The sequence below is a fragment of the Phascolarctos cinereus genome, unplaced genomic scaffold (genome assembly GCF_003287225.1).
Source record: "Phascolarctos cinereus isolate Bilbo 61053 unplaced genomic scaffold, phaCin_HiC Scaffold_726;HRSCAF=1367, whole genome shotgun sequence".
Classification (NCBI taxonomy): Eukaryota; Metazoa; Chordata; class Mammalia; order Diprotodontia; family Phascolarctidae; genus Phascolarctos; species Phascolarctos cinereus.
Genome location: NW_027556098.1, coordinates 119,497,903 through 119,521,577, shown reverse-complemented (window position 1 = coordinate 119,521,577; position 23,675 = coordinate 119,497,903). Strand labels below are relative to the sequence as shown.

The following is a 23,675-nucleotide window of genomic DNA, read 5'->3' as shown; positions in this document are numbered from 1 at the left end:
AAAACTTGTCCATGGTCACATCAAGAACCAGGACTGGCACCAAAGACTCTGATTCAGGGCTCTTTCTACTAGACTATATAGATAACACCATTCCAACTTTAAAATAAATAAATAAATGTGTGTTTGTGTGTGTGTGTGTGTATACATATACACACACACACATACATATATACATATACATATATATTAAGAAATGGATATGAGAATAAGAATTTTTACTTAGCGTAAATTTCATGAGGACAGGTAAGCTTTGTATTTTCTCAAGCAAGTAGTACAATACTCTGCACACAGTAGATGCTTAATGCTTGTTGAATTAAATTGAACCGAATCTAGAGGATCTCTTTGAGAGAGGGAATAAAGCTATACATGCCCAGAACTACAAAGTACCTGAATCCTAATTTCAAAGAACTCTATATGGGCCAAATACACCCAGTGTCACCATAGTAATAGAATCATAACAGAATGCAGACTGGGGGAAAAATAGCCCTTTATTAAAATGCTCATATATGTGCTCAAGGAAGTATCTTTGGTCTTCTGCCCAGGACCCCCAGGGTAAGTCCCCCAGCTGTATGGGGCAACAGCTGTGCTGTTCTATGCAGAGGTGGGGGTTAAAGAGGATGGCTTCTGTTAGGACCTTCCACGAACACCTTTGCCCAGCAATGTGGCCTGCAATCCTGCTTGTGGAGACGTAGATTATTAGCAGCATTATCTTCTCTTTACTGAAGTCACTCTCCAGGCTGCTAATAAAAACTCTTCAATACTTGGTGACCTTCATCAAAGAGATTTGGGTGTAGGGGACTTGTACCTGCAGATCCTGATGAAGCTGCGGAGGATAAAAAATCAATTATTTACCCATCCAACCTACGAAGTCACCTTGAGAAGAGGTACCTTCCACTATGTACTACCTTCCCAATGCTTTGAGTTAGAGACTGAGCCAATCAAATTTGCCTCTGAACTTCCCCTTTATGACATCATGGGGAATCACATCAATCCCTTGAAACCTTGTCTCAAAAACAGGAAAATGATAAATGTTGGAGAGGATGTGGGAAAATTGAAACGCTAATACATTGTTGGTGGAGTTGTGAAGTGATCCAACCATGTTGGAGAACAATTTGGAACTATGCCCAAAGAGCTACAAAAATGTGCATACCCTTTGATCGAGCAATAGCACTTCTAGGGCTATATCCCAAAGAGATCATACAAATGAGAGAAGGACTTACATGTATAAAAATATTTATAGCAGCTCTTTTTCTGGTGGCAAAGAATTGGAAATTGAGAGGATGCCCATCAATTGGGGAATGGCTGAGCAAGTTGTGGTATACGAATGTAATGGAATACTATTGTGCTATAAGAAATGACGAACAGGCTGACTTCAGAAAAACCTGGAAAGACTTATATGGTCTGATGACGAGTGAAGTGAGCAGAACCAAGAGGACTTTGTACACAATAGCAGCCACATTATGCAATGACTAAGAATGTTAAACTGAACCCTTCTCAGCATTACGAGGATCTAAAGCATCTCCAGAGGCCTCGGGATGGAAAATGCAGTCCACATCCAAAGAAAGAACTATGGAAGTCGAATCGCTCTCACTTATTTTTACCTTCTGTCGAGTTTTGTTTCACCTTTATGATGGTTCCTCCTATTGGTTTTAATTTTTACTTACAACTTCACTAATGTGAAAATATGTTTAACGGGTATGTAAATGTAAAGCCTATGTCAGATTTTGCGCCATCTTGGGGAAGGTGGGGGGGGAGAAAAAGAGAGAAAAATTTTCAACTCAAAAGCATATGGAAAAAAACTTTAAAAAATTAAAATTAAAAGAAAAAAAGAAAAAAAAAGAAACTTTGTCTCAAGTTTTGCTACCGAGAGCTTGACCCACCCAATGGTCTGAATTGATGGCAATTTTTTCCAGACTACTAAGCCAATGCTGCCCAGTGTTGGTTCCTAGGAAACCACCTGTAAAGTCCCCTTGAGTCCCATGGGGGTGAGAGACATGGTGACCTTAATTTTGGTTTATTCCCTTCTTCTTGTACCCAGTTCCAGTTGGGCCATTGCATTGCTTACTGGGACCAAAGCAAGAGGATACTCTCTCTACAGCACAGAATGGGAAATTGGACCTCGTAGAGACAACAACAACAAACCAAGGTCCCCTGAGGACTAACTACCCAACAGATATGAAATTTCCTCCCAGGAGCTTCTTAGCACACCTTGAGGAAATGTGTTATGGTGGGAAAGAGCCCTGTACTAGAAGGTTCAGTGGGAGAGGGGAGGGGAATGATAAATGCAAGCATTTATATGGCATCTATTATGTGACAGGCACTATGTTAAGCATCCTTTACAAACATTATCTCATCTGATCCTCACAGCAACCCTGGGAGGTAGATGTTCTTATTATCCCCCTTTTATAGTAAAGAAAACTGAGGCAAACAGAAGTTAAGGCTTGCCCAGGGTCACGCAGCGAGTGTATCTGAAGGCTGGATTTGAATTCAGGTCTTCCTGACTCCAGCTCTAGCTCTCCATCCGCTACACCACCAATTGCCTCTAAAACCTGAGGCAGACAAAGGTTAAATGACTTGTTCAAGGTTATACATCTAGGAAGTGCCTGAGGTAGGATCTGAACGCAGGTCCTTCTGACTCCAAGTCCCATCCTCTATACACTGAGCCACCTAGTGCTGACTCTGCCATTACATTCATTTTATGAGTATGAGCCAATCATTTCACTTCTCAGGGCTTCAATTTCCCCAGCTCTGTACTGAGGTTAATAATGCTTGTTATTATTTTTGAGACATATACCTAAAGTGCTTTGCAAACTATATAATACTCTGCACATGTAAGAGATTATGTTATTATTATTGACTGATTATCCCAAGTGATCTTTAACTATAACCTTTCTCAAAAGGACAATACATTTCCTCCTTACACTCACCACTCAGAGCCCCTAGCTCCCTGTAGACTATAGTTCTTAAATTACTTACTACCAAGCCTTTCCTGATCCCTCCCAGGAGTCAGTGTTCTCTATTTCTTGAAATTATTTTATTTTGTTTTACACGTATTTTGCATTTCTTTGTGCTCATATTGTGTTCTCCAAGTCCCTTGAGGACAGTTGCTGTTTTGTCTTTCTATCATAAAGCCTGGAACATCAGTAGAAAGGTCGAAACAAGCATTTATTAAGTACTATGTACAAGGGGCTTTACCAATATTTTCTCATTTTATTTATACATCAACCTTGGGAGGTAGGTGCTATTATTATCTCCATTTTACAAATGAAGAAACTGAGGCAAACAGAGGTCAAATGACTAGCCCAGGGTCACACAGAGGCGTGTGAATGTCAAGTCTGCCTGACTTCACTGAAGAATGGGGAACTGACTGTGGCCAGAGAGAGCCTCTTCTGTTTCTGGATACCTCTAATTGTTAAGAAGTTTTTCCTGACATGAAGCCTTAATCTACCTCTCTGTACTCTCCACCCATTGCCCCTGCATTGTTCTTCCCTGTAGGGCCAGGCAGAACAGATCTAACCTTCTTCTACATGGCAGACAGCCCTTCACATTCTTGTTTTTATTCACGGTTGAGTGTAAAACTCTACCCACTGTGCCAGGCAGCTAGGTAGCTGCCTAGCAAGCACTTAATAAATTTAAAAAGTGCTTTGTTGAAAAGACTCACATTGGAAAATGCTATCCACATCCAGAGAAAGAACTATGGAGTCTGAATGCAGATGGAGCATCCTATTTGCTCTCCTTTTCCTTTATTGTTTTGTTTTATTGCTTCATTCTCATGGTTCCTCTCATTAGTTCTAATTGTTCTTCACATCATGACTAATGTGCAAATATGCTTAACATGAATGTATAAGTAGAGCCTATATCAGATTGCATGCTGTCTTGGGAGGGGAAGAAAATTTAAAACTCAAAATCTTATGGAAGTGAATGTTGAAAACTAAAATAAATTAATTATTTTAAAAAATAAAAAATTAATGTTTGTTGAAATATTGTCAAGATGAATAACTTGGAAGACTTGGGAACTCTGATCAACACAATGACCAACCCCCATTCCAGAAGACTCATGATTAAATAGGCAACTCACCTCCTGAGAAAGAGGTGATGGACTCAGAACACAAATGGAATATTTTTTTACATTGCCAATGGGAATTTGTTTTGGTTGACTATACATGTTTTTAACAGAGGCTTAGTTTTTCTTGCTTTCTCAATGTTGGAGGCTGGGGGGGTGGGAGGAAGAGAATACAAACCTGAAAAAAAAGTAAAATTGAAGTGGTTTTTTTTAACGTTTGCTGAACTGAATTGAATTACGTATATATTATTTTAGACCACTCATATGTTGTTTAATATAGGTGTGTATAGGTGTGTTTACAGTGGAATTCACAGGAACTGACTCTGTACTAGAAATATTACTGTCAATAAATACTTAGGGGTCAATATGTTTAAGGTGCTTCTTTTACATGTAACCACCTACCTGTCTCCCATTTCACAGTCTGGGACTCCTTGGCTTCCTCATAATCATAGCATTTCCAGGGCCCCACTTCCTCCAAGGATAAGCTCAGGCCTGGGGAAAAGCTCTACTTCCCAGAGCTAAGAGTTTCTGACTGCAGCTCTCTGTCCTGCATTGAGGACCCAGGTGCCATTCAAAGTTTCTTCTCTTGTCCCTTCCAGGTCTTAGCTCGAAGCCCCTAAGAGCCTCTCTGTCTCTACTCCCCTACCCCCACCACCTGCCTGGGGATGTCCCTGTCACCTTATGCAGGAGCTCCTTTGCCACCTTATGATCAGTGAGGTCCAGGGAGGAGGACACAATCAGCCGAAGGAGGAGAAAGCCTCCATCGTGACCTGTAAATTACAGACAATAGAAAAATGAAAAGTATAGTCAAGTCCTGATTATAAATTCTAACCTGCAAAGAATGCTTGAGTAATCCCCAAAACATACAATAGAAAACTACTTAATTAGCTTAGAATATAAGATCTCGGGGCATCTAGGTGGTACAGTAGATAGAGCACCAGCCCTCAAGTCAGGAGGACCTGAGTTCAAATCTGTCCTCAGACACTTAACACTAGCTGTGTGACCCTAGGCAAGTCACTTAACCCCAATTGCCTCACCAAAAAAAAAAAAAAGAATATAGGATCTCTCCCTTTGCCTACTTTCCACCTTTTCTATTCCCTCTTTCTCTCACCTATTTCTTTGTTTCTGTCTCTCTGCTTCCTTTATCTCTTCTTTATTCTCTTCCTCCCTCTCCCTCTCCCTTTCCCTCTCTTCTCTTTTTCTCTTTTCTCTCTTCCCCTCTATTTCTCTCCTCTCTTTTTCTCTTTCTCCTTTTTCTCTCCCTTCTCTTCCTCTTCCTTTCTTTCCTTCTCTTCTCTCTCTTTTTCTCTCTTTCATTTCTCTTCATTTCTTCCTCTCTCTTTCCTTTCCTCTCTCCTCTCCTCTCTTTCCTCTTTCCCCCTCTCCTTCTCTCTCCTTTACCTTTCCCTTCTCTTCTTCTCCCTCCCATTCCCTCTCTCCTTTCTCCTTCTCTCTTTCTCCCTCTCTTTTCTTATTCCTCTCATCCCTCCTCCCTTCTTCTTTCTCTCTCTGTTCTCTCTACCTTCTTCCCTCTTTCCCTTTTTCTTCTGTCTTCCTTATTCCCTTCTTTCCTCTCCCCTTCTTACTCTCCCTGTCTCTTTCTCTTCTCTTCTTTTCTTTTCTCTTCCCTCCCCCACCCCCTTTTTCTAAGAGGCTCAGAATGAATCTTCAGTAGAGGTGAGAGGACTACTAGCCAGAGGCGTTGCTGAGAATTGCAGCATCTTGGGGCAGCTAGGTGGCGCAGTGGATAGAGTACTGGAAGACCTGAGTTCAAATCCGACCTCAGACACATAACATTTATTAGCTGTGTGACCTTAGGCAAGTCACTTAACCCCATAGCCTAGCCAAAAAAAAAAAAAAGAATTATAGCATCTCAAGGCTTAAATAGGCCTCAGTCTATTGCAAACTTAAACCACATACCCTCTACACATCCCCGTCAAGTGGCCATCCATACTCTGCTTGAGGAATAGGCAATTGACTGTAGCCAAAGAAAGTCACTTCTACTTCTGGATACCTCTAATTGTTAGGAAGTTTTTCCTGACATGAAGTCTTAATCTACCTCTCTCCATCCTCCACCCATTGCCCCTGCATTGTTCTACCCTCTATGGCCTGGCAGTACAAATCTAACCCTCTTCCACGTGGCAGACAGCCCTTCAAACTCTTGTTTTTATTCAGGGTTGTTTGTAATCTACAGTAGCATGTTTTATGGGCTCTACAGAGGTGATTTGATTCCAAAACACCCCTCCATATTTGCCCTTTCCAACCCACCAACCCCAGGATTGCCCTCACCATGTTCCTAGGAAGGCTTTTTCATGGGTCTTCAAAAGCATGACTTTTACAGGAGTTTGAACCACTTTCTGTCACCTATCCTAACCTCTTCTGCATTAACTCTAGTTAAATCACGGACTTCTAGAGGCCAAGGACTGTGCCTTTTATGTAAACTTTTGTCATAGTCTTGAGTTCAAGGTTCAGAAACCTTGGTTTTTCTACTGACTCATAGAGTAACCTTGGGCTAACTGCAGAACCTTAATTAGTCCTCTATTAAGTTAGGATTAGTACTCACGGGAATTAGCATTGGTGTTTTGGTTCATCAGGGCAGTGACAGTATGCTTTCCTATTGTTGAGACTATTGCTGGGGTCTTGCCTGAGGTTAAAGTCTTGTCTCCGGAGGAATTTATTCCTATGATGGTGTTGGGTGCAGTTGAGGACATAGAGAGAAGAGAGCTATTAGTCAAAGGGAATGTGATATTTTGTACTAACTGTGGCAGAGGTCTCAGGACGTAGAGGTCTTACCTGGGGCTGTTGTCCCTTCGGTGGTGGTATAGACTTTGTCTGAAAACTCACCAGGGGTAGTGAACTTGGAGATCATAACTGTACTTGGGACCTCAGGGAAGACAGCTGTCTCAGTCGGAGCTGTGGCTTCTTCCGTGGTGGGAATGTAAATTGTATTCAAGGTGTCTGTTGCCATTTCGCCTGTAGTTTCTACAGTGTGACCTGTGGTACCAAGGGTCTCAGCTGCATTAGGAGTTTCAGCTGTGGTTGACACTGCCATGGTGATGGTGTTGGTTGTTGTCAAGGTCTCAACAGCTGAGCTCAACTCATCTTCAGCTGAGGAAGATGAAGCTGATGTTTCAGAAAAGAAATCAGTCTTTAAGAAGACTGAAGTCCCTTCTTCTGTAGAGCTGTCGATTGTCATTGAGGACCCAGAAAAAATGGTGGTCTTAGCTCTAGTCCCAATTGTTTCTGTGATGTCACCAGTTAAGGTTGTTTTTTCACCTATGGTCTTTGGCTGTAAGTTATTGCCAGCTACATCTAAAGGCTCAGCAGAGGTGTCTATCTCAGGGCTAGTAGTCTCTGCTTCTGTATTGGTATAGGCCATGGACAAGGCTACAGCAGTGGTGGTCTTTATTTCTTGGGTGCTGTCAGCTATAGGGAAGGTATCAATGAGGTTGCTTGTCAGCATGGTGGCTTCTGTAATAGGACTGGCTGTAGTCAAAGTCCCAGGGAGGGTTGTGGTCTTGATTGGGGTCCCTTCTCTTTCTAAGGTGTTGCCGGCTGTATCTACTATCTCAGTGAACTCATCCAGGAGTGTAAAGGGTAATATTTCTTCTACAATGACAGTCTCTTTTCCTGGTGGTATCATTATTCCAGAGGTCTCCTCAAGGATAATGGTCCTAAAAGGGTTTGAGATCTCTGATTCTGTGGAAGTGTCAGTTGTGGTCATGGCCTCAGTGAAAATGGAAGTTTTGATGCCGGTTTCATAGTTTTCTGGGATGCTACTGTTCAAAGGAGAAGTCCAGGGGTAGTCTGTCACAGACTGTAAGTAGTCATGGTGTTCTTTGGGATGATGTCTATGTTTTCCATGCTTTTGGTGGGGGGTGGAAGAGGAAGCAGGGGTGGCTCTATTAATGATTTCCAGACTACTTTGCAGAAGATGCTCATCCTACGCCAAGTTTCAGCTGAGGCAAGAGATTCCGTTGTGTCTACCTCTGCTTCTGTAGTAGAAGAGGCTATTGTCAAAGTTTTAGCCTGGCTGCGGGTCTTGTCTATGGCTGTCCCTGATTCTGAGATGACTGTAACAGAGGCAGTGGTGGGGTTAGTGCTCTCCAGTAGTGTTGTAGTCTCCATTTTATCCAGGGCATCCGTTATCATGAGTGTCTCCACTGGGGAAAAAGACTCGGCTATCTTAGTCTCAGCTTTGTAGGCAGTTCCGGCTGGTGCCAAGGTCTCAGAAGCTAGAGATGTTTTGGATTTCGAGGAAGTGTAGGTGACGGCTGAATTCTCATAGAGTCGAGTACTCCCAAAGATTCTCTCTGAGGTGGTCGGTCCTCCTGGGGTCACTGTTGTTGTTTCTGTGCTGTTGATTTCCACTAACTTGTCTGTGTTGTTGACATCTGGACCTGTATTGGATGAGACTGTGTCTGGGATATTATTTCTGTCTTACAGCCATGAAGATGAAAAGATTTTACAAATGTTCCCTCCTTTGTCTTCTGAGTAACTGGGGAAGCAGGGCCCTTGCTTTCACCTGCATTCATTCATTCATTCATGCATGCATGCATTCATTCATTCATTTATCAAACATGTACTAAGTACTGAGGGAATTGCAGGGATGACAAAATAACAAGGTCCCTGCCCACATTGTACATCTGTACAAACAGGAAAGGTACACAACCTGCCAAAGACTTCATCAGCAGACTATTAAAAAGAAAAAAAAGCAATGTTTTTGTTCAGCTCTGCAGAGCAGGATCCACATTAGCTAAATTGTGATGCAAGCTAAACTTATTCATTGCCCTCCCCTTCTCTACACAGTGCTTCTTTCTTACACACACACATTTTCAATGCAGTGACACTGTACCAATAGCCAGTCCACCAATATACCCTAGATCATATCTCTAGTCAATGGTTTCATGAAATGCCATGGGCAAAAATATTTTTAATCTGTTGATAAGCTTCTCAGAACTTATCCATGCTGACCTTCAAATTACAGCCCATACTCTAGGAATAAGTGAGCTTCTTTTCGGAGGCTATTGGGTTTAATTGACTTGCCCAGGGTCACACTGCTAGTAAGAGTCTGAGGCTGGGTCTGAATTTGGGTCCTTTTGACTCCAGCTTTTATCTACTACACCATCTAGCAGTCCCAGAATAAATGAACTTTAAAAGAAAATTACAGAGAAAGCCAATGTGATGTAGATGAGAGCTGCCTTTATGTCGAAAAGACCTGAGTTCAAGTCCTGTCTCTAACAGATGTTGGCTGTTTGTTTAATCATTTACCCTCCTAGAGTCTCATGTAACTTTCTAAGGTTCTTACCCTAGGGGTCTACACATAGCTTTCAGAGGGTCCATGAACTTGGTTAAGGGAAAAAAATCTTTATTTTCACTAACTTCTAACTGAAAGTTAGTTTTTCCTTCAGTTATGAGTAAAAAAACCCATTATTCTGAAAAGGAATCCATAGGCTTCACCAGATTGCCAAAGACACGAACAAGGTTAAGAAGCCTTGCTCCAAGTCTGAGCCTAGGAGCAGCAAGTACTAATCCACATCGGTAAAGGCAATTTCCTCTTTGGGGGTTTGATATACCAATGAAATCACAAGTCTCATCCAAAAAAAAGAGAGAGAGAGAGAGAGAGAGAGAGAGAGAGAGAGAGAGAGAGAGAGAGAGAGAGAGAGAGAGAGAGAGAGAGAGAGAGAGAGAGAAATTATAGGCAGGGATAATACTTAACTCAGGGCAGATAGATGGTGAAGTGGATAGAATTTCAGGCCTGGTGTCAGGAAGACCTGAGTTCTAACCCAGCTATGTAACCCTCGGCATTTAACCCAATTTGCCTCCATTTCTTTGTCTGGAAAATGAGCTGGAGAAGGAAATGGGAAACTACTCCACTGCCTTTGCCAAGAAAACCCTAAATGTAGTCACAAAGAGTCCAACACAACTGAAAATGACTGAACAACAATAAACATAAAAACCCTACTTAACTCAAAAGAAAGTACCTTTCTCAAATAAGAGACTTTCAGGCATTGTGTCACCAGGTTGGAGGGGGTATTTCAGGAGAATGGATCTTGGTAACATACCAGTCAGATCCCACCATCAAGGCCTGCTTAAGAGTTGAGTGTACCTGTCTCTTCATGAATGAGTTTCTCTGTCTATGAAGCCTATGGAAAAGTTACTTGTACCTAGTCCCATGGGTTTGCAATTCAAATATAAAATCAAAACCAAAATCTTCTGTTTAGCATTCAAAGCCTTTCACAATCTGTACCCTTTCTATCTTTCCAATCTTCTTACAACTTTTTAATCTTCTTCTCCCACCCCAAGTACTTTTGGACCTAGAAACATTGACCTCCTTGCTATTCCTTACATAGGACACTCCATCTCCAGACTCACGCAACCAATAAACAGTGCTAAGTGCTGGGATACAAAAAGAGGCAAAAGACAGTCTCTGCCCTCAAACTGGCTGCTCTCCATGCCTGAAACCCTCTCTGTCTCATCTCTATCCCTCCATTTCCTTGACTTCCTTCAGGTTCCAAATAAAATCTTGCTTTCTACAGGAAGCTTTTCCTGTACTGATGTTTTCCCTCTGCTGCTTATCTCCATTTTACACTGTATAGATCCTGTTTGTACATAACAGTTCACACACTGTCTCCCTTGTTATACGGTGGGCCCCTTGAGAACAGGGACTGTCGTTCACCTTCCTTTGCATCTCCAGTGTTTAGCATGGTGTTTGGCACATAGTACTGAGGAAAATGAGCATTATGATGGGTCGTTAGATAATTAATGTTACTCCGCAATCCATCCTTTTCCCTATTTTGCCAAAACCCCCTCTCTTAGCCTAACTCAAAAGGAGACCTCTCCCAGTCCAAACTAAGGCATGGTTGAGGAATGTGATCACTTCTAGTCCCAGAGCACCTGCTTGTTGACCAGTTTAAAGTGGGACCCATTTCTGTTTACTCCTAAACAGACAACCAGTTTGGGCTAGGCCTATTCCAGGGGACAGCTTCTCCTTTTCAAAGTTAGAGGTGACTTGGTCTCTAAGGGGAAGGCCAAATGGGGCAGAGAGACACCTGATTGAGATAGTTGTTTTTTTTTCTAGCCAAGATTGCCGAAATTCTCAGAGCAGAATCCAGGCTGTTTATCACATTTCAGTCATTCAGGAGAAGAGGCCCCTCCTGACTTCCATCCACTTTTAAGCAGAAACCTGCTTCTCTTGGGGGGGGGGCAGCTTGGAGAAATCCCTGAAGAAGGTGTACATCTTCCCTTGCTTGGTGATGGGTCTTAGTTGAACTATCTGTTAGGAATGAAACGAACCTTAGATATTATATGGTCCAAGCCCCTTCTTTCATGAATGAGGACACAGGCTCACATCTTTGCCAAGCCTTCATCACACAGCTGCAACTGTTTCAATAGCCCCAGGGCCCAATCTGGAGCTGATATTGACTTAGCGCTGAAAAATGGTAAACTCTACCCTCTCTGCCTTTCCCTTCAGACCCTTGCCTGCTCAACACCCCCAAGAATGGTTAATACCCCCAGGCCCCAAGATTTAACTCCTGGTCTTTCTGTCCTCTGCCTTGCGTGGTTCCCAAACTCCACTTTCCATCTTCTCTGTCTGTGCCTTTGCATCGTTTGTCTGTCCCCCCAGGAACGTTCCACCCCGCTCACCTCTCTGTGAGTTTCCTGGATTCTTTTAGGCCTCAGATCAAATCCCACCTCTGCCTTTCCTGGCACACTGTCCCACCCACCCCTTTTCCCCTTTCATATCACTTAAATATGTTATTTGGTCATTTTTCAGTTGTGTCCAACTTTTTGTGACCCCCACACACACACACTTGGGGTTTTCTTGGCAGAGATGCTCGAGTGGTTTGCCATTTCCTTCTTCAGCTCATTTTATAGATGAAGAAACTGAGGCAAACAGGGTTAAGTGACTTGCCCTGAGTCACACAGCTAGTAATTATCTCAGGCTACATTTGAATTCAGGTAGATGTATCTTCCTGACTCCAAGCCCAGCATTCTATCCACCTAACTGCATATGTGTATGTGTGTGTATATATATATATATATGTGTGTGTGTGTGTGTGTGTGTGTGTGTGTATGTGTATATGTATGTATGGATATCTATGCATATGTATGTATATATTTAGGTTCTCTCTCTTTAAAGTGTGAGTTTCTTATTATATAAAGCGCAATCAAACTGAACATACTCTTTGATCCAGCATAGCCAGTACTAGATCTGTATCCCAAAGAGATCATAAAAAAGGGAAAAGGACCTATATATACAAAAATATTTAGAGCAGCCCTTTTTGTGGTGGCCAAGAATTAAAAGTTGAGGGGATGCCCATCAATTGGGGAATGGCTGAACAAATTGTGGTTTATGAATGTAATGGAATATTATTGTTCCGTAAGAAATGATGAGTAGGCAAATTTCAGAAAACCCTGTAAAGACTTGCATGAACTGATGCTGAGTGAAGTGAGCAGAACCAGGAAAACATTGTACACAGTAACAGCAACACTGTTCGATGATCAACTTTGATAGATTTGGCTCTTCTGAGCAATGCAAGGATCTAAGACAACTCCAAAAGACTCATGATGGAAAATGTCCACATTCAGAGAAAAAACTATGGAGTCTGAATGCATATTGAAGCATACTATTTTCACATTTTTTTGGTTTGTTTTCTGTGGGTTTTCCCTTTTGTTCTGTTTCTTCTTCTACAACATGACTAATGTGGAAATATGTTTAGCATGATTGCACATGTACAACCTATACCAGATTGCTTGCTATCTTGGGGAGAGGGGAGGGAGAAAAGGGAGAGAGAAAAATTTGGAACTCAAAATCTTATTAAAAAATGAATGTTGAAAACTATCTTTACATGTATTTGGAAAGAATAAAATACTATTTACAAAAAAAATGATGTTTAAAAGACAATAAAAGATGACTAGGAAAAAAAACCTGAGTTCCTTGAGAAGAGGTATTGTGGGATTTCCCCCCCTTTCTTTGTATACCCAGAGTTTAGCACAGTGCCTGGTAAATAGTAGGTGCTTAATAAATGTTTTTTTTTCCTTCTGAAAATACTAGTGGTAAACTATGACCTTAATAGGATGATTAAACTTGTTTATAGATCACAATGTCACTTAATGAATGTTTTATTATTTCACTCTACCTGCTGACTATTGTTTGAACATCAAGATAACCAGAGGGTTCCTGCCTCCTCTTTTCAGTTTGACAGCCGACCTGAGGCCAAGCCAGCCCCCAGCCCAGGGCAGGTCCCAAGCAGGAGGCTTCCCCAATGACTGTTCAGCTGACTGAGTAACTTTCTGCTATCACTACCCGGGGATCAGAGATGTCCTGTCATGGCTTCTCCCCTGCATTTTTCCAACAAGAACACTAGACCTGTGGTTCTCCTCCTAATTCTACTACTCACTAGTTGTGTGATTTTGGGCAAGCAAGTCATTTAACTTCCAGTTTCCTTCTCTCTAAAATGAGGATCGTAAAGCTTTCCTTGGCTCCCTCACAGAATTGTTGTGAGAATCACTGGATAATGTGAGTGTTTTGCAAGCAGTAAAGTGTTACATAAATGTAAATATCACCATCAATAGTAATAATAATAGAGAGAGGAAGGAAGGAAATGAGCATTTATTAAGCACCTACTATGTGCCAGGCATTTTACAAATATCTCATTTGATCCTTACAATAACCCTGGGAGGTAAGTGCTATTATTATCCCATTTTACAGTTGAGAAAATTGAGGCAAATAGAGGTAGTCACTTGCCCAGGGCAATACAACTACTAATAATAGTGACATCTAACATTTATACAGTACTTACTATGTGCCAGGCACCATACTAAGTGATTTACAATTATTATATATTTGATTCTCACAACAACCCTGGGAGGTAGGTGCTATTATTATCCCATTTTACAGTTGACAAAACTGAGACAGACAGAAGTTAAGTCACTCGCTTGAGGTGATATAGCTAGTGAGTATGTAAGTCTGAATTTGAACTCGGGTCTTTTGGACTCCAGGACCAGCTCTTAATCTACTGTTTCACCTAGCTGATTGGGTTTGGACCTGTAATTACAGGTTGAGGAAACTCCATCTGCCAACACAGGTCAGTCAGTCATTTCTCTGTAACTCACAGTCCCAGAGAGCTGCCTAGAGTATAGAAGTTAAATGATTTGCTGAAGTCGAATAGCCAAGAGATGTCAGAAGCAGGACTTGCACCCAGGTCTCTCTTGGCTTCCAAGCCAGCTCTCGAGCAGGTACCCCATGCTGCCTCTTGTATGGCGGCCAGGGGACTGGCCTAAACACTAACAGTAACAACAGCCGTACCAGCAGCAGCAACAAGAAAATTCCCCACCCCATCAGGTGCTCCCCAGCTCCCTGCATCCTCAGCCATCTAAAGTGCACAAACTATTCGTTAATAAGATTAGGCCTGGTGGTCAAGAGACCGCTATGAGGGTCGCTGTAAGCTTACAGAACATACTCATGGAAAAATGCTGACAATAATATTTATCAAAGGTTGGTCCAGCTGTATCCCTCAATCAATGTTTTGTTTATTACCTCCTTGATTTTTTTCCCCTGATAACAATCCCCCATAAAAAATTATTTTGCCCTACCCCTCATGAACAGCTTGGCCAGCTTCAAAGAGGTCATCCAAAATCAGAAGATAAGACCCCCACTCTCTGAAGGGCTGCCTCATGTTAGTGTGTGTGCATATCAGTTGTACGTGGGTTCCCATTTCTTTTCTCCCTTTCCCTTTCTTTCCCATTGCTGGCAATAAAGCTTTGCACTGAACTGACTCCCACTGTTTCACACTGTTCTCCTAAGCACCTGAGCTCTGTTAAGGGGTTGGACGCCCCTGGGGTCTGTGGCTGGCCCACGGGCCTCTCCTTAGACTGGGTACCTGGACAAGGACTTAACCTGTAGACAGCTGTATCAACACTATGGAGGAAACTATGGGCCCAGCTGGAGAAAGCAAGGGTCAATAGGGGGACCCTACATTCTCGCAGGAGAGACTCTCTTATGCCATAGGATTCTCTCAAAACATTATTCTACTTCACTAGAAGAGAATCTCAGGATCTAATGGGGGAGGGGGCGGGGAGAAAACCTGTGGCCTCAAGGCCACATGTGACCCTCTAAGTCCTCAAGTGAGGCCCTTTGACTGAATCCAAACTTCACCAACAAATCCCCTAAATAAAAGAATTTGTCAGGGACGGAGCAGAGCCAAGATGGTGGAGTAAAAGCAGTGACTTGCTTGAGTTCTCCCCAAAACCCCTGCAAATACTTGTAAAAAATGACTCTAAATAAAAGGATTTGTTCAGTAAAACCTGGACTGAATCAAAAGGCTGCACCCAAGGACCTAGAAGGTCACATGTGGCCTCGAGGCCGCAGGTTCCGCACCCCTGAACTAAATGCAGGTTGGAGAAGTCACAGAGAAGTCCTACATTGCTCGTCTCAGTGAGGCCAGCTTCACACATATATCAGGCCTTTACTGGCATTTCCAGTTCCTCTTTCTGCTTTATTCATTCATTCAATCACTCAACAAACACTGTCAGATATAGATTTTGGGGTAGTCCTAATGGTTCTATGAGCCCTGCAGGCTACTGTCCTAGAGTTTACAAAGATCACAGCCTCAACCAGTGCTGGGGGACAACTTACCCCAGGACAGAGAATTTAAAAGTCTGCTGACCCTACTTACATTCTCCAAAGGAAAAAAGGTTGGTGGGGAGAGGAGGGCCAAGCTATTCAGTTTCAACAATCTGTCTAAAAGAGCACTGGACTGAGTCAGAAATGGGGATAGAAAGGGGACAGGCATTTATTAAGTGCCTACTATGTACCAGGCATGGTGCTAAGCATTTTATAAATATCATCTCATTAGATAACAACAACCCTGGGAGGTGGGAACTATTATTGGCCCCATTTTACAGTTGAGGAACCTGAGGCAGATAGTGGTTAAGTGATTTCTCAAGATCACCCAGCTAATAAGTATTTAAGTTAGGATTTGAACTCAGACCTTCCCAACCTGAGGCCCAGCCTGGGTTCTGGTGCCAATCCTGACACTAACCCTGGGCATCTCTAGAATGAAGAAGTTGGACAAAGTGGCCCTCAGGTCCTTTCTCTGAATTTGTGAGAATAGGAGCTTCTCAGGCTAGGAATATCTCCTTATTGTTTTTATATCTCCGGCCACTAGCACAGTGTAACAAATCATTCATAATTAATAAATGCTTATTGAATGACTCTATGAGTTGGGGCTTCATTTGACTCCACCTTAGCTCAGTGTCAGTTTCAATAAAAATTGAATGGGCTTTTCTCTGGGATCTTGGATAAGTCATTTCTCTTCTCTAGAATTCCCTCCTTAATTTCTTAATGTCTTAATTTCTTCCTCTTCAAAAAACAATTATTAGCAGTGTCTTCCTGCTCTAACACAATATTTGAAGAGTTTTGACAGAGTTGACTGCAAGCCCTCTTCCACTCTCCTCCCCCAAAACATTTGTATCTTGGCTGTCAGGGTTACCCACCGCCACCCCTACCCTCAGGTATTAGTGTAACCAGGAACTCAAATTTCCATTCATTTTCTCAGATGGAAATGTGAAGAAATTGCCTTTCATAGCACCTAGTTATCAAGCATAACTAGTTAAAACAGGGAGCTATGAAACGACCCCCCTACCTCTAAAGGGAAGGAGAAGGATAACTTCCCAATCACCAGCCTTGTTGTGTTCCAAAGTCTTTACCATCCCACAATGTAGCATCTCTTCCTTTGCCCCCACATAGATAGAAACATATGGGGAAGAATATTTTCAACCAAGAGGACCAGGGAAGGTTTCTTCCTAGTGGAAGGAGCACCTGAATTGCCAATAGGCAAAGAGGAGGAAATCTCCTTCATTCCCATCTCCATTCTGAAGCTACTTTTTTCTCATCCAGGAGCATAATCATATTAGGGCATTTGGGGACATTACCCCATGTTGAGGCATTGCAAGGTACAACCACATTTTTTGGACTGGATCTGTGTTTTTGGCTGGTGAAGAAAACTCTTGATAAGGAAACTCCCTCTGCCAATACAGAGAAGCAACTGATGTGCAATTTCTACTCTTATAGTTGCCCAGGGTCACAGAGACAGCATGTGACAGAAGTAGAACTCAGACCCCAGGTCTTTCCGACTCCAAGGTCAGCTCACTATCGACAACTCCATGGTGCCTCTTTTTATATCAATTAAGCTTCTATAATAAACGATGATTGGAGCAGCTAGGTGGCTCAGTGGATAGAACGCCAGCCACGAAGACATGAATTCAAATCTGGCCTCAGACATGTGTTAGCTATGTGACCCTGGGCAAGTCACTTAACCCTGTTTATTTCAGTTTCCTCATCAGTAAAATTAGCTGGAGAAGGAAATGGCAAACCACTCCACTATCTCTGCCAAGAAAACTCCAAATGGGGTCACAAAGAATTGGACACACCTGAAACAATTGAATAATAAACTATGATCATCAAAGTTAATCTTTATTTTTTTCTGTTCCCCACTTTTTCGCTTCTTACACATAAGTGTTTAATCAATATTTTATTGAATTGAACTAAATTAAATTGAATTTGGGAACATCCAGGCTTCAGTTAAAAATTCTCCTCCTCACCCATAGTTATGTCTTTATGTGACTCCTAGGCCCATTTACACACCCCCTTGAGTACTGAGAAAATAAAGTTCTTCCTGTCAGGGCCCTAGTTGTTATTCAGTCATTTTTTAAAGCCATATCTAAATGCTTATGGAATGAGTCTATGAGCTGGGGCTCCATTTGACTCCACCTTAGCTCAGTGTCAGTTTCAATAAAAATTGAATGGGCTCTTGTCTGGGATCTTGGATAAGTCATTTCTCTTCTCTAATGTCTTAATTTCCTCCTTTTCAAAAAAAAATGATTAGCAGTCTCTTCCTGCTCTAACATGATACTTGAAGAGTTTTGACAGAGTTGCCTGCAAGCCCTCTTCCACTCTCCTCCCCCCAAATATCTGTATCTTGGCTGTCAGGGTTAACCATCCCCACCCCTATCCTCAGTTATTTGTGTAACCAGGAACTCAAAATTTCCATTCATTTTCTCAGCACCTAGTTATCAAGCATAATTAGTTATCTCCATGACCCCATTTGGGGTTTTCTTGGCAAAGATACTAGAGTGGTTTGCCATTTCCTTCTTCAGCTCATTTGACAGATGAGGAAATTGAGGCAAATATGATTAAGTGACTTGTCCAAGGTCACACAGATAACAAATGTCTGAGGCCGGATTTGAACTCAGGAAGGTGAGTTTTCCCCACTCTAGGCCCAGAAACCTACTGTGCCACCTAGCTGCCCTGTCAGGGTCCTAAGTCTACCCTCCTTAATTCCATATTGAAACCCTCTCTCTATCCCTCGCCCCTGACTTCACTCCTGACTCAGGAGTTTTCTTGTGTTCAGTCCATAGACATTTTCTGGACTAGCCTTCCAAACACACAGTTCCCTTGAGACCCCAAAGCCTCTGAGCTCCCCAAGCCCTAGAGCTCTTCCTCGTGCTTTCTGAACCTCACCATTCCCTTAAAGCCCCAACTTTCTTCCCAATGCCCCCTACCAATGTTTCCAGCTCATCTGGGTAGCACCATCTCATTCTCCAAATACTATTGTCTGATCAGTCAAATATTCATTCTTATCTCTATTTCCATTGCCACCTAAACTATTATCATCACCTCACAAGTCTTTCCAGTTCTACTCTTTTCCCTTTCATCTAATCTATCCTTCTTACAGCTCCCAGAATAATCTTCCTTAGCACAGATCTGGCCATAATCACTCCTCTATTAAAATATTTCCAATGGCTCCCCATTATCTATCAAATAAGGTCCAAGTTCCTTTGCCAGATATTCAAATTCCCTTCCTTCTCAATCAAATAGCATCTTCACAGCTCATGTACTTGGAATTTCTCCAATCTTAACCCAGACTGGTTATTCTCAATCCATACAGGATTTGGGAAGGCAAAGTCTCTCTCTCTCTCTCCTTCTTCTTTACCCTGCAAATTCCTCCCCTACAACATAACCCACCTCCTCTAGGTAATATTTGGGCTTTTCACAAACCAAGTCAAAAGAAGCCAGTGCCCAGGAATAGCTCTGGAGGAGATAGAAAGTGGTTTAGTTGTCTTCTCCAGCTTCAGGAATACTGAACCCTTTCTTGTATAAATTTTTCATGTGTCCATCTATAAGCACACATGGATATGGGCTCTTGTGTTTAGAGCCGTGTCTGGAGCACAGTAGACGCCTAATAAATGCTGTCTGTGTCTCTCACTACCTACCTTTCTCTTTCTCTTTTCCTCCTTTCTCCTTCCTCTGTCTCTTTCCCCTCTTTCTTCCCTTTCTCCCTCCTTCTCTGTTTCTCTCTGTCTCTTTTTCTGTCTCTGTCTCTCTATTTCTCTGTCTCTGTCTCTCTTTGTCTCTGTCTCTCTCCACCCCCTCCTTCCTATGTCACATTAGTCTATCTATCTATTTGTCTATTTATCTATCATCAATCTCTGTTACAGTAAATGGACAATCCCAAAGGGTAAAATACTTTTGTGCGGTGATGCAGATTCCATTCATGTCACCCACTCCAGCTTGTATGCCCCTACTCAACTTTTAAAGTCTTATATACATGCACAGACACAGGTACATGTATAATTGCACGCCCATGCCCACACTTATAAATGCAGGAGCACACACGCGGTATCAGGGAAAAAACCATTCTTGCCCTTACCCATGCCAGTCCTGGTGGTGCCCCCCATCGCGCAATGTAAGAAGAAGAGAAGCAAGCCTGGTTCTGGAGGAGGGAGACCATCGTGTCTCTGCCTAAGGTGCCCTGCTCCTTCCCACCACCTCTTTCCTGTTTCCTTAATCCCCGGGAGGTGGGGCAGCCCTGGCGTAACTCCCCCAGGCTGTGTATGCCCAAATGCTTCCTGCCACAGGCTGGGTCCAGTTGATTTCAGATCACCCAGTGGGAGTTGGCAAGTTAGGGGACAGAAGGCTGGGCAGTGACCCATTCCTAACCCTGCCTCTCCTTTCCCCCATGCTGTATCCTCTGTGATTGTAATTTCTCCTGTTTTATAAAATGGGGAAAATGATTCTCATCCCTTCTATTTCCATGTCCTGAAAGTCTTGAAAAGGTGAATAAGACTGAAAATTCCAGAAATGTTATTTTTGACAATCATTTTGAGCAGTGAAAATAGATTGGGGGGAGAGTCCTTCTACAGATTCTGCTGGACCCTAGGAGGAAAATGGGCATCCTTTATGTGGGGGAGGAGGGAGGTTAAACTAGTTTCAGATAAAAATTCTCCCTGTCACAAACTGAATTTATCTTTCCCCAAAACCTCCTCCTTCTGCTTTCACAATTCTGTCGGTGATATCACTATTTACCCAGCCTCCTATGCTCAGAACGTTGGGATTATTTTTGACTCCTCCCTTTCCCCTATTGATTACCAACTGCCATGAAATGTATTTCTGAAATGTCTCTCATATTCATCCCTCCTCTCTCTTTCTAGTTCTAGAGATTCCTCTAGGAATGAGGAAACTCCCATTCAACTCTGGATAAGGCAGGGCAGAGATGAGAGGTCAGGTATCCCCCTCTTGTAAATTGGTGTTTTCCCCATTGTGTAGAGGAGAAAACTGAAAACAGCACTTGCCCTCACAAGAAATAAGGAGCAGAAGCAGAGACTAAATAAAACCCAGGTCCCCAAAGGATTGGCAATTCCTCATTGCCATTTGCCTAAACTATTATAGCTTCCTCATGTCTTTTCCCCTTCCTCCAATCCATGCTCTCAGCCTCACTTTCCTCATCTGTAAAATGAGAATGATTTTATCTATCACAAGGTTTTATATTGAATTGAAATTGGGTAAGATATGTAAACATGTGTAAAGCATTTTTCAAGCCTTAAAGCTCTATATAAATGCTAGCTCTTATTTATTATTGTAGTTCTATTTTGTAAATAATAAAATAATGATTATGAATATCATAATAAGAGCTAGCATTTATATAGTGCTTACTGTGTGCCAGGCACTATACTAAGCACTTTATAAACATTATCTCATTTGATCCTAACAACAACCCCAGGGGGTAGGTGCTATTATTAGCCTCACTTAACCACAGGCAGTGGTTAAGTGATTTTCCCAAGGTCCCAACTTGGAAGTGTGTGAATCCTATTTTGAACTTAGGTCTTCCTGACTCCTGTACCTGTGTTCTATCCACTGTGCCACCAAGCTGCCTCACTCCCAGAATAATTTTCCTTATGATTAAATCTGCCCATGTTAGCCTTCTAATCAAACATCTTCATAGACTCCTTGGTAGTCATCAATTTAAATTCAAACTCCTTTAATTAGCATTCAAGGCTCTTCACAGTCTGATGTCACTTTCTTATCCCATCCTTAGACTATTAGAGAGATGATGATGATGATGATGATAATAATAATAATAATAATATTAGTGAAGAAAGCACTAACTCCAATTTCAGAAGATCTGGGTTCAAATCCGACACTTGCTCCCCATATGACCTTGAACAAGGTCAATTTCCCTTGGCCTCAGTTCCCTCATCTGAAAAAAAAATAACTGCACAGCTTCTGAGTTCCTTTGCTGTTCTATATTTACAATCATATTTCTCGTCAGGTACTCAAAGTTCTAATCAAACCAGGTATTTTCTGTCCCCTTCATACTATCCTCAACCCCCTAGATAATACGCTCAGCTTTCCCATCTCTTTGTCTCTGGTCTACAGGTCTCAGGAATCATTGGGCTGATCTATCAGCGGCTCAGGAAATGTCAGTTTAGCAAGTGTGGGCACCCGCACAATCTAGGCTAGGCAGACTTATTTTATTCATACTTTGCTTATATGAAGCTCTATCCTGGATTTTTCTGCATTCTTCTCTCTTCCCTTCCAATGGTGAATAGCCAGCCTATCCACACTTCCTCATCCTGTGGACCTCTTGCCCATGTCCTCCCACAAAGGTCTCCTCGGCAAGCTTGGGATATTCCTCTAGGTCTCTTGACATGATATAGATTCTAGCTCCACTGCTCTCATGGGGAAGGGAAAAGGGAAGGGAATGTGCATTTATGAAGTCCCCACCACATGCCAGACACCATGCAAAGTACTCTATAAATATTATCGTGTTGGACCCTCACAACTTTGGGAGGTAGGCACTATTTAATAGATGAAGAAAAGTGACCTGCCCAGCATCAGTTAGCTAGTAAGTGTCTAAGGCAGGATTTGAGCTCAGGCCTTCCTGACTAGGCTCTTGTGTATTGTGACATCTAGATGGGGCAGGGTGAGATATCCAGAGAAAGCTGGGCTTCCGCATTTTGTATCAGTTATTCTTTCTATGAAATAGGGAAAATAAATTCTTCTTTGACAGGTTATCAGTTTGAGAAAGTATCCTGAGACTTCATCAGGTTTCTGGGTTTTATTATGCCTCTGCCTCTGACCCTTATTTCTTGCAAACTCAAGTCCCACTTTCAATTTCCTCCTTTATACAATGGGAAAAACACTGCCTGCAAGTAGGGGAGACCTGGCCTCTGGGCTCTGCCCTGCCCTACCCAGAGTTGGAAGGGGGCTTCCTCATTCCACTTGCAGGTGGGTGCCAGGACCAATACTTAATCTATGAGCTGTGAATGACTTAGGCCTCTTCCTCACCGGTAACCTCAGCCTCTCCCCTCTCCATCCCCCTCCTTCACATTCCTCTACTTCCTTTTTTCTTTAATCATATAAACCATAAACAAACCTGACACCTGCAAGTTACCTGTAGATAAGGCTTTACAGAACTAGGCCAAGAAAGTCTGACCCTAATGCTTCCCCACCCTCTGTTAACCCTTTCTGAAGGTACCTTTATTGTCACCCAGAGAATTTCCAGCCCTAGAGGACTGATTTGGGAGTCTTAAGGGCTGAATCCTGTATTTTCCTCATTCTTTTGGTAATTTCAAGATTTCTGGTCCCTTTAAAGTAAGGTTCTTACCTGGAATAGGCCCTGGGGATGACAGCTTGGCATTTTGTACCCCAAAATGTAGGAAAGACCCTAAGGTAAGTAGCCTACAGAACCTTTCTAGGTAGGGCCAGCCAAGTGAATGAATCTGACACTGAGCAAGGATTGGGGAAGCAACAATTCTAGACTTGCAAGTGACACCTAGAATTATAGCCTATTAGAGAGCATTGGTCTGGGAGTCAGGAATACCTGAGTTCAAATCTGCCCTCACACACTTACTAGCTGTGTGACCTTGGACAAGTCACTTAACTACTGTCTGCCTCAGTTTCCCCAACTGTAAAATGGGAATAATGATAGCACCTATCTCCCAGGGTTGTTGTGAGGATCAAATGAGGAGATATTTTGTAAAGGACTTAGTATAGTGCCTGGCACATAGTGTAGATACTACATAAATTCTTATTCCTTCTACTCCTCAACTACAAAACGGGATAATAATAGTACCTCCCTCACTGGGATTATTATGAGGATGAAATGAGATAAAGTCTGCAAAGTGCTTTGCAAATCTTAAAGAGCTATAAAAATTATAACACCTATTATTCTGATAATAACTGATAATGATTAGTGTCTTCAAACTATTTGAATAATAGATCCTGTGATTTTATTTTATCTATGGCCCATGTCTCTGAGGACAC

The 23,675-nt window shown here is 42.3% G+C and overlaps 1 protein-coding gene across 1 annotated transcript; it reads right to left on the bottom strand.

Annotated features, from left to right (window-relative positions):
- Window positions 1-470: 470 nt before the first annotated feature.
- Window positions 471-19,963, bottom strand: MUC20 (mucin 20, cell surface associated). Its single transcript, XM_020986032.2, is given in 6 exon segments — window positions 471-823; window positions 4,742-4,833; window positions 6,627-6,743; window positions 6,857-7,940; window positions 7,943-8,463; window positions 19,780-19,963. Coding segments are annotated over 6 exon segments (1,911 nt in total). The 5' UTR covers window positions 19,808-19,963; the 3' UTR covers window positions 471-754.
- Window positions 19,964-23,675: the final 3,712 nt, after the last annotated feature.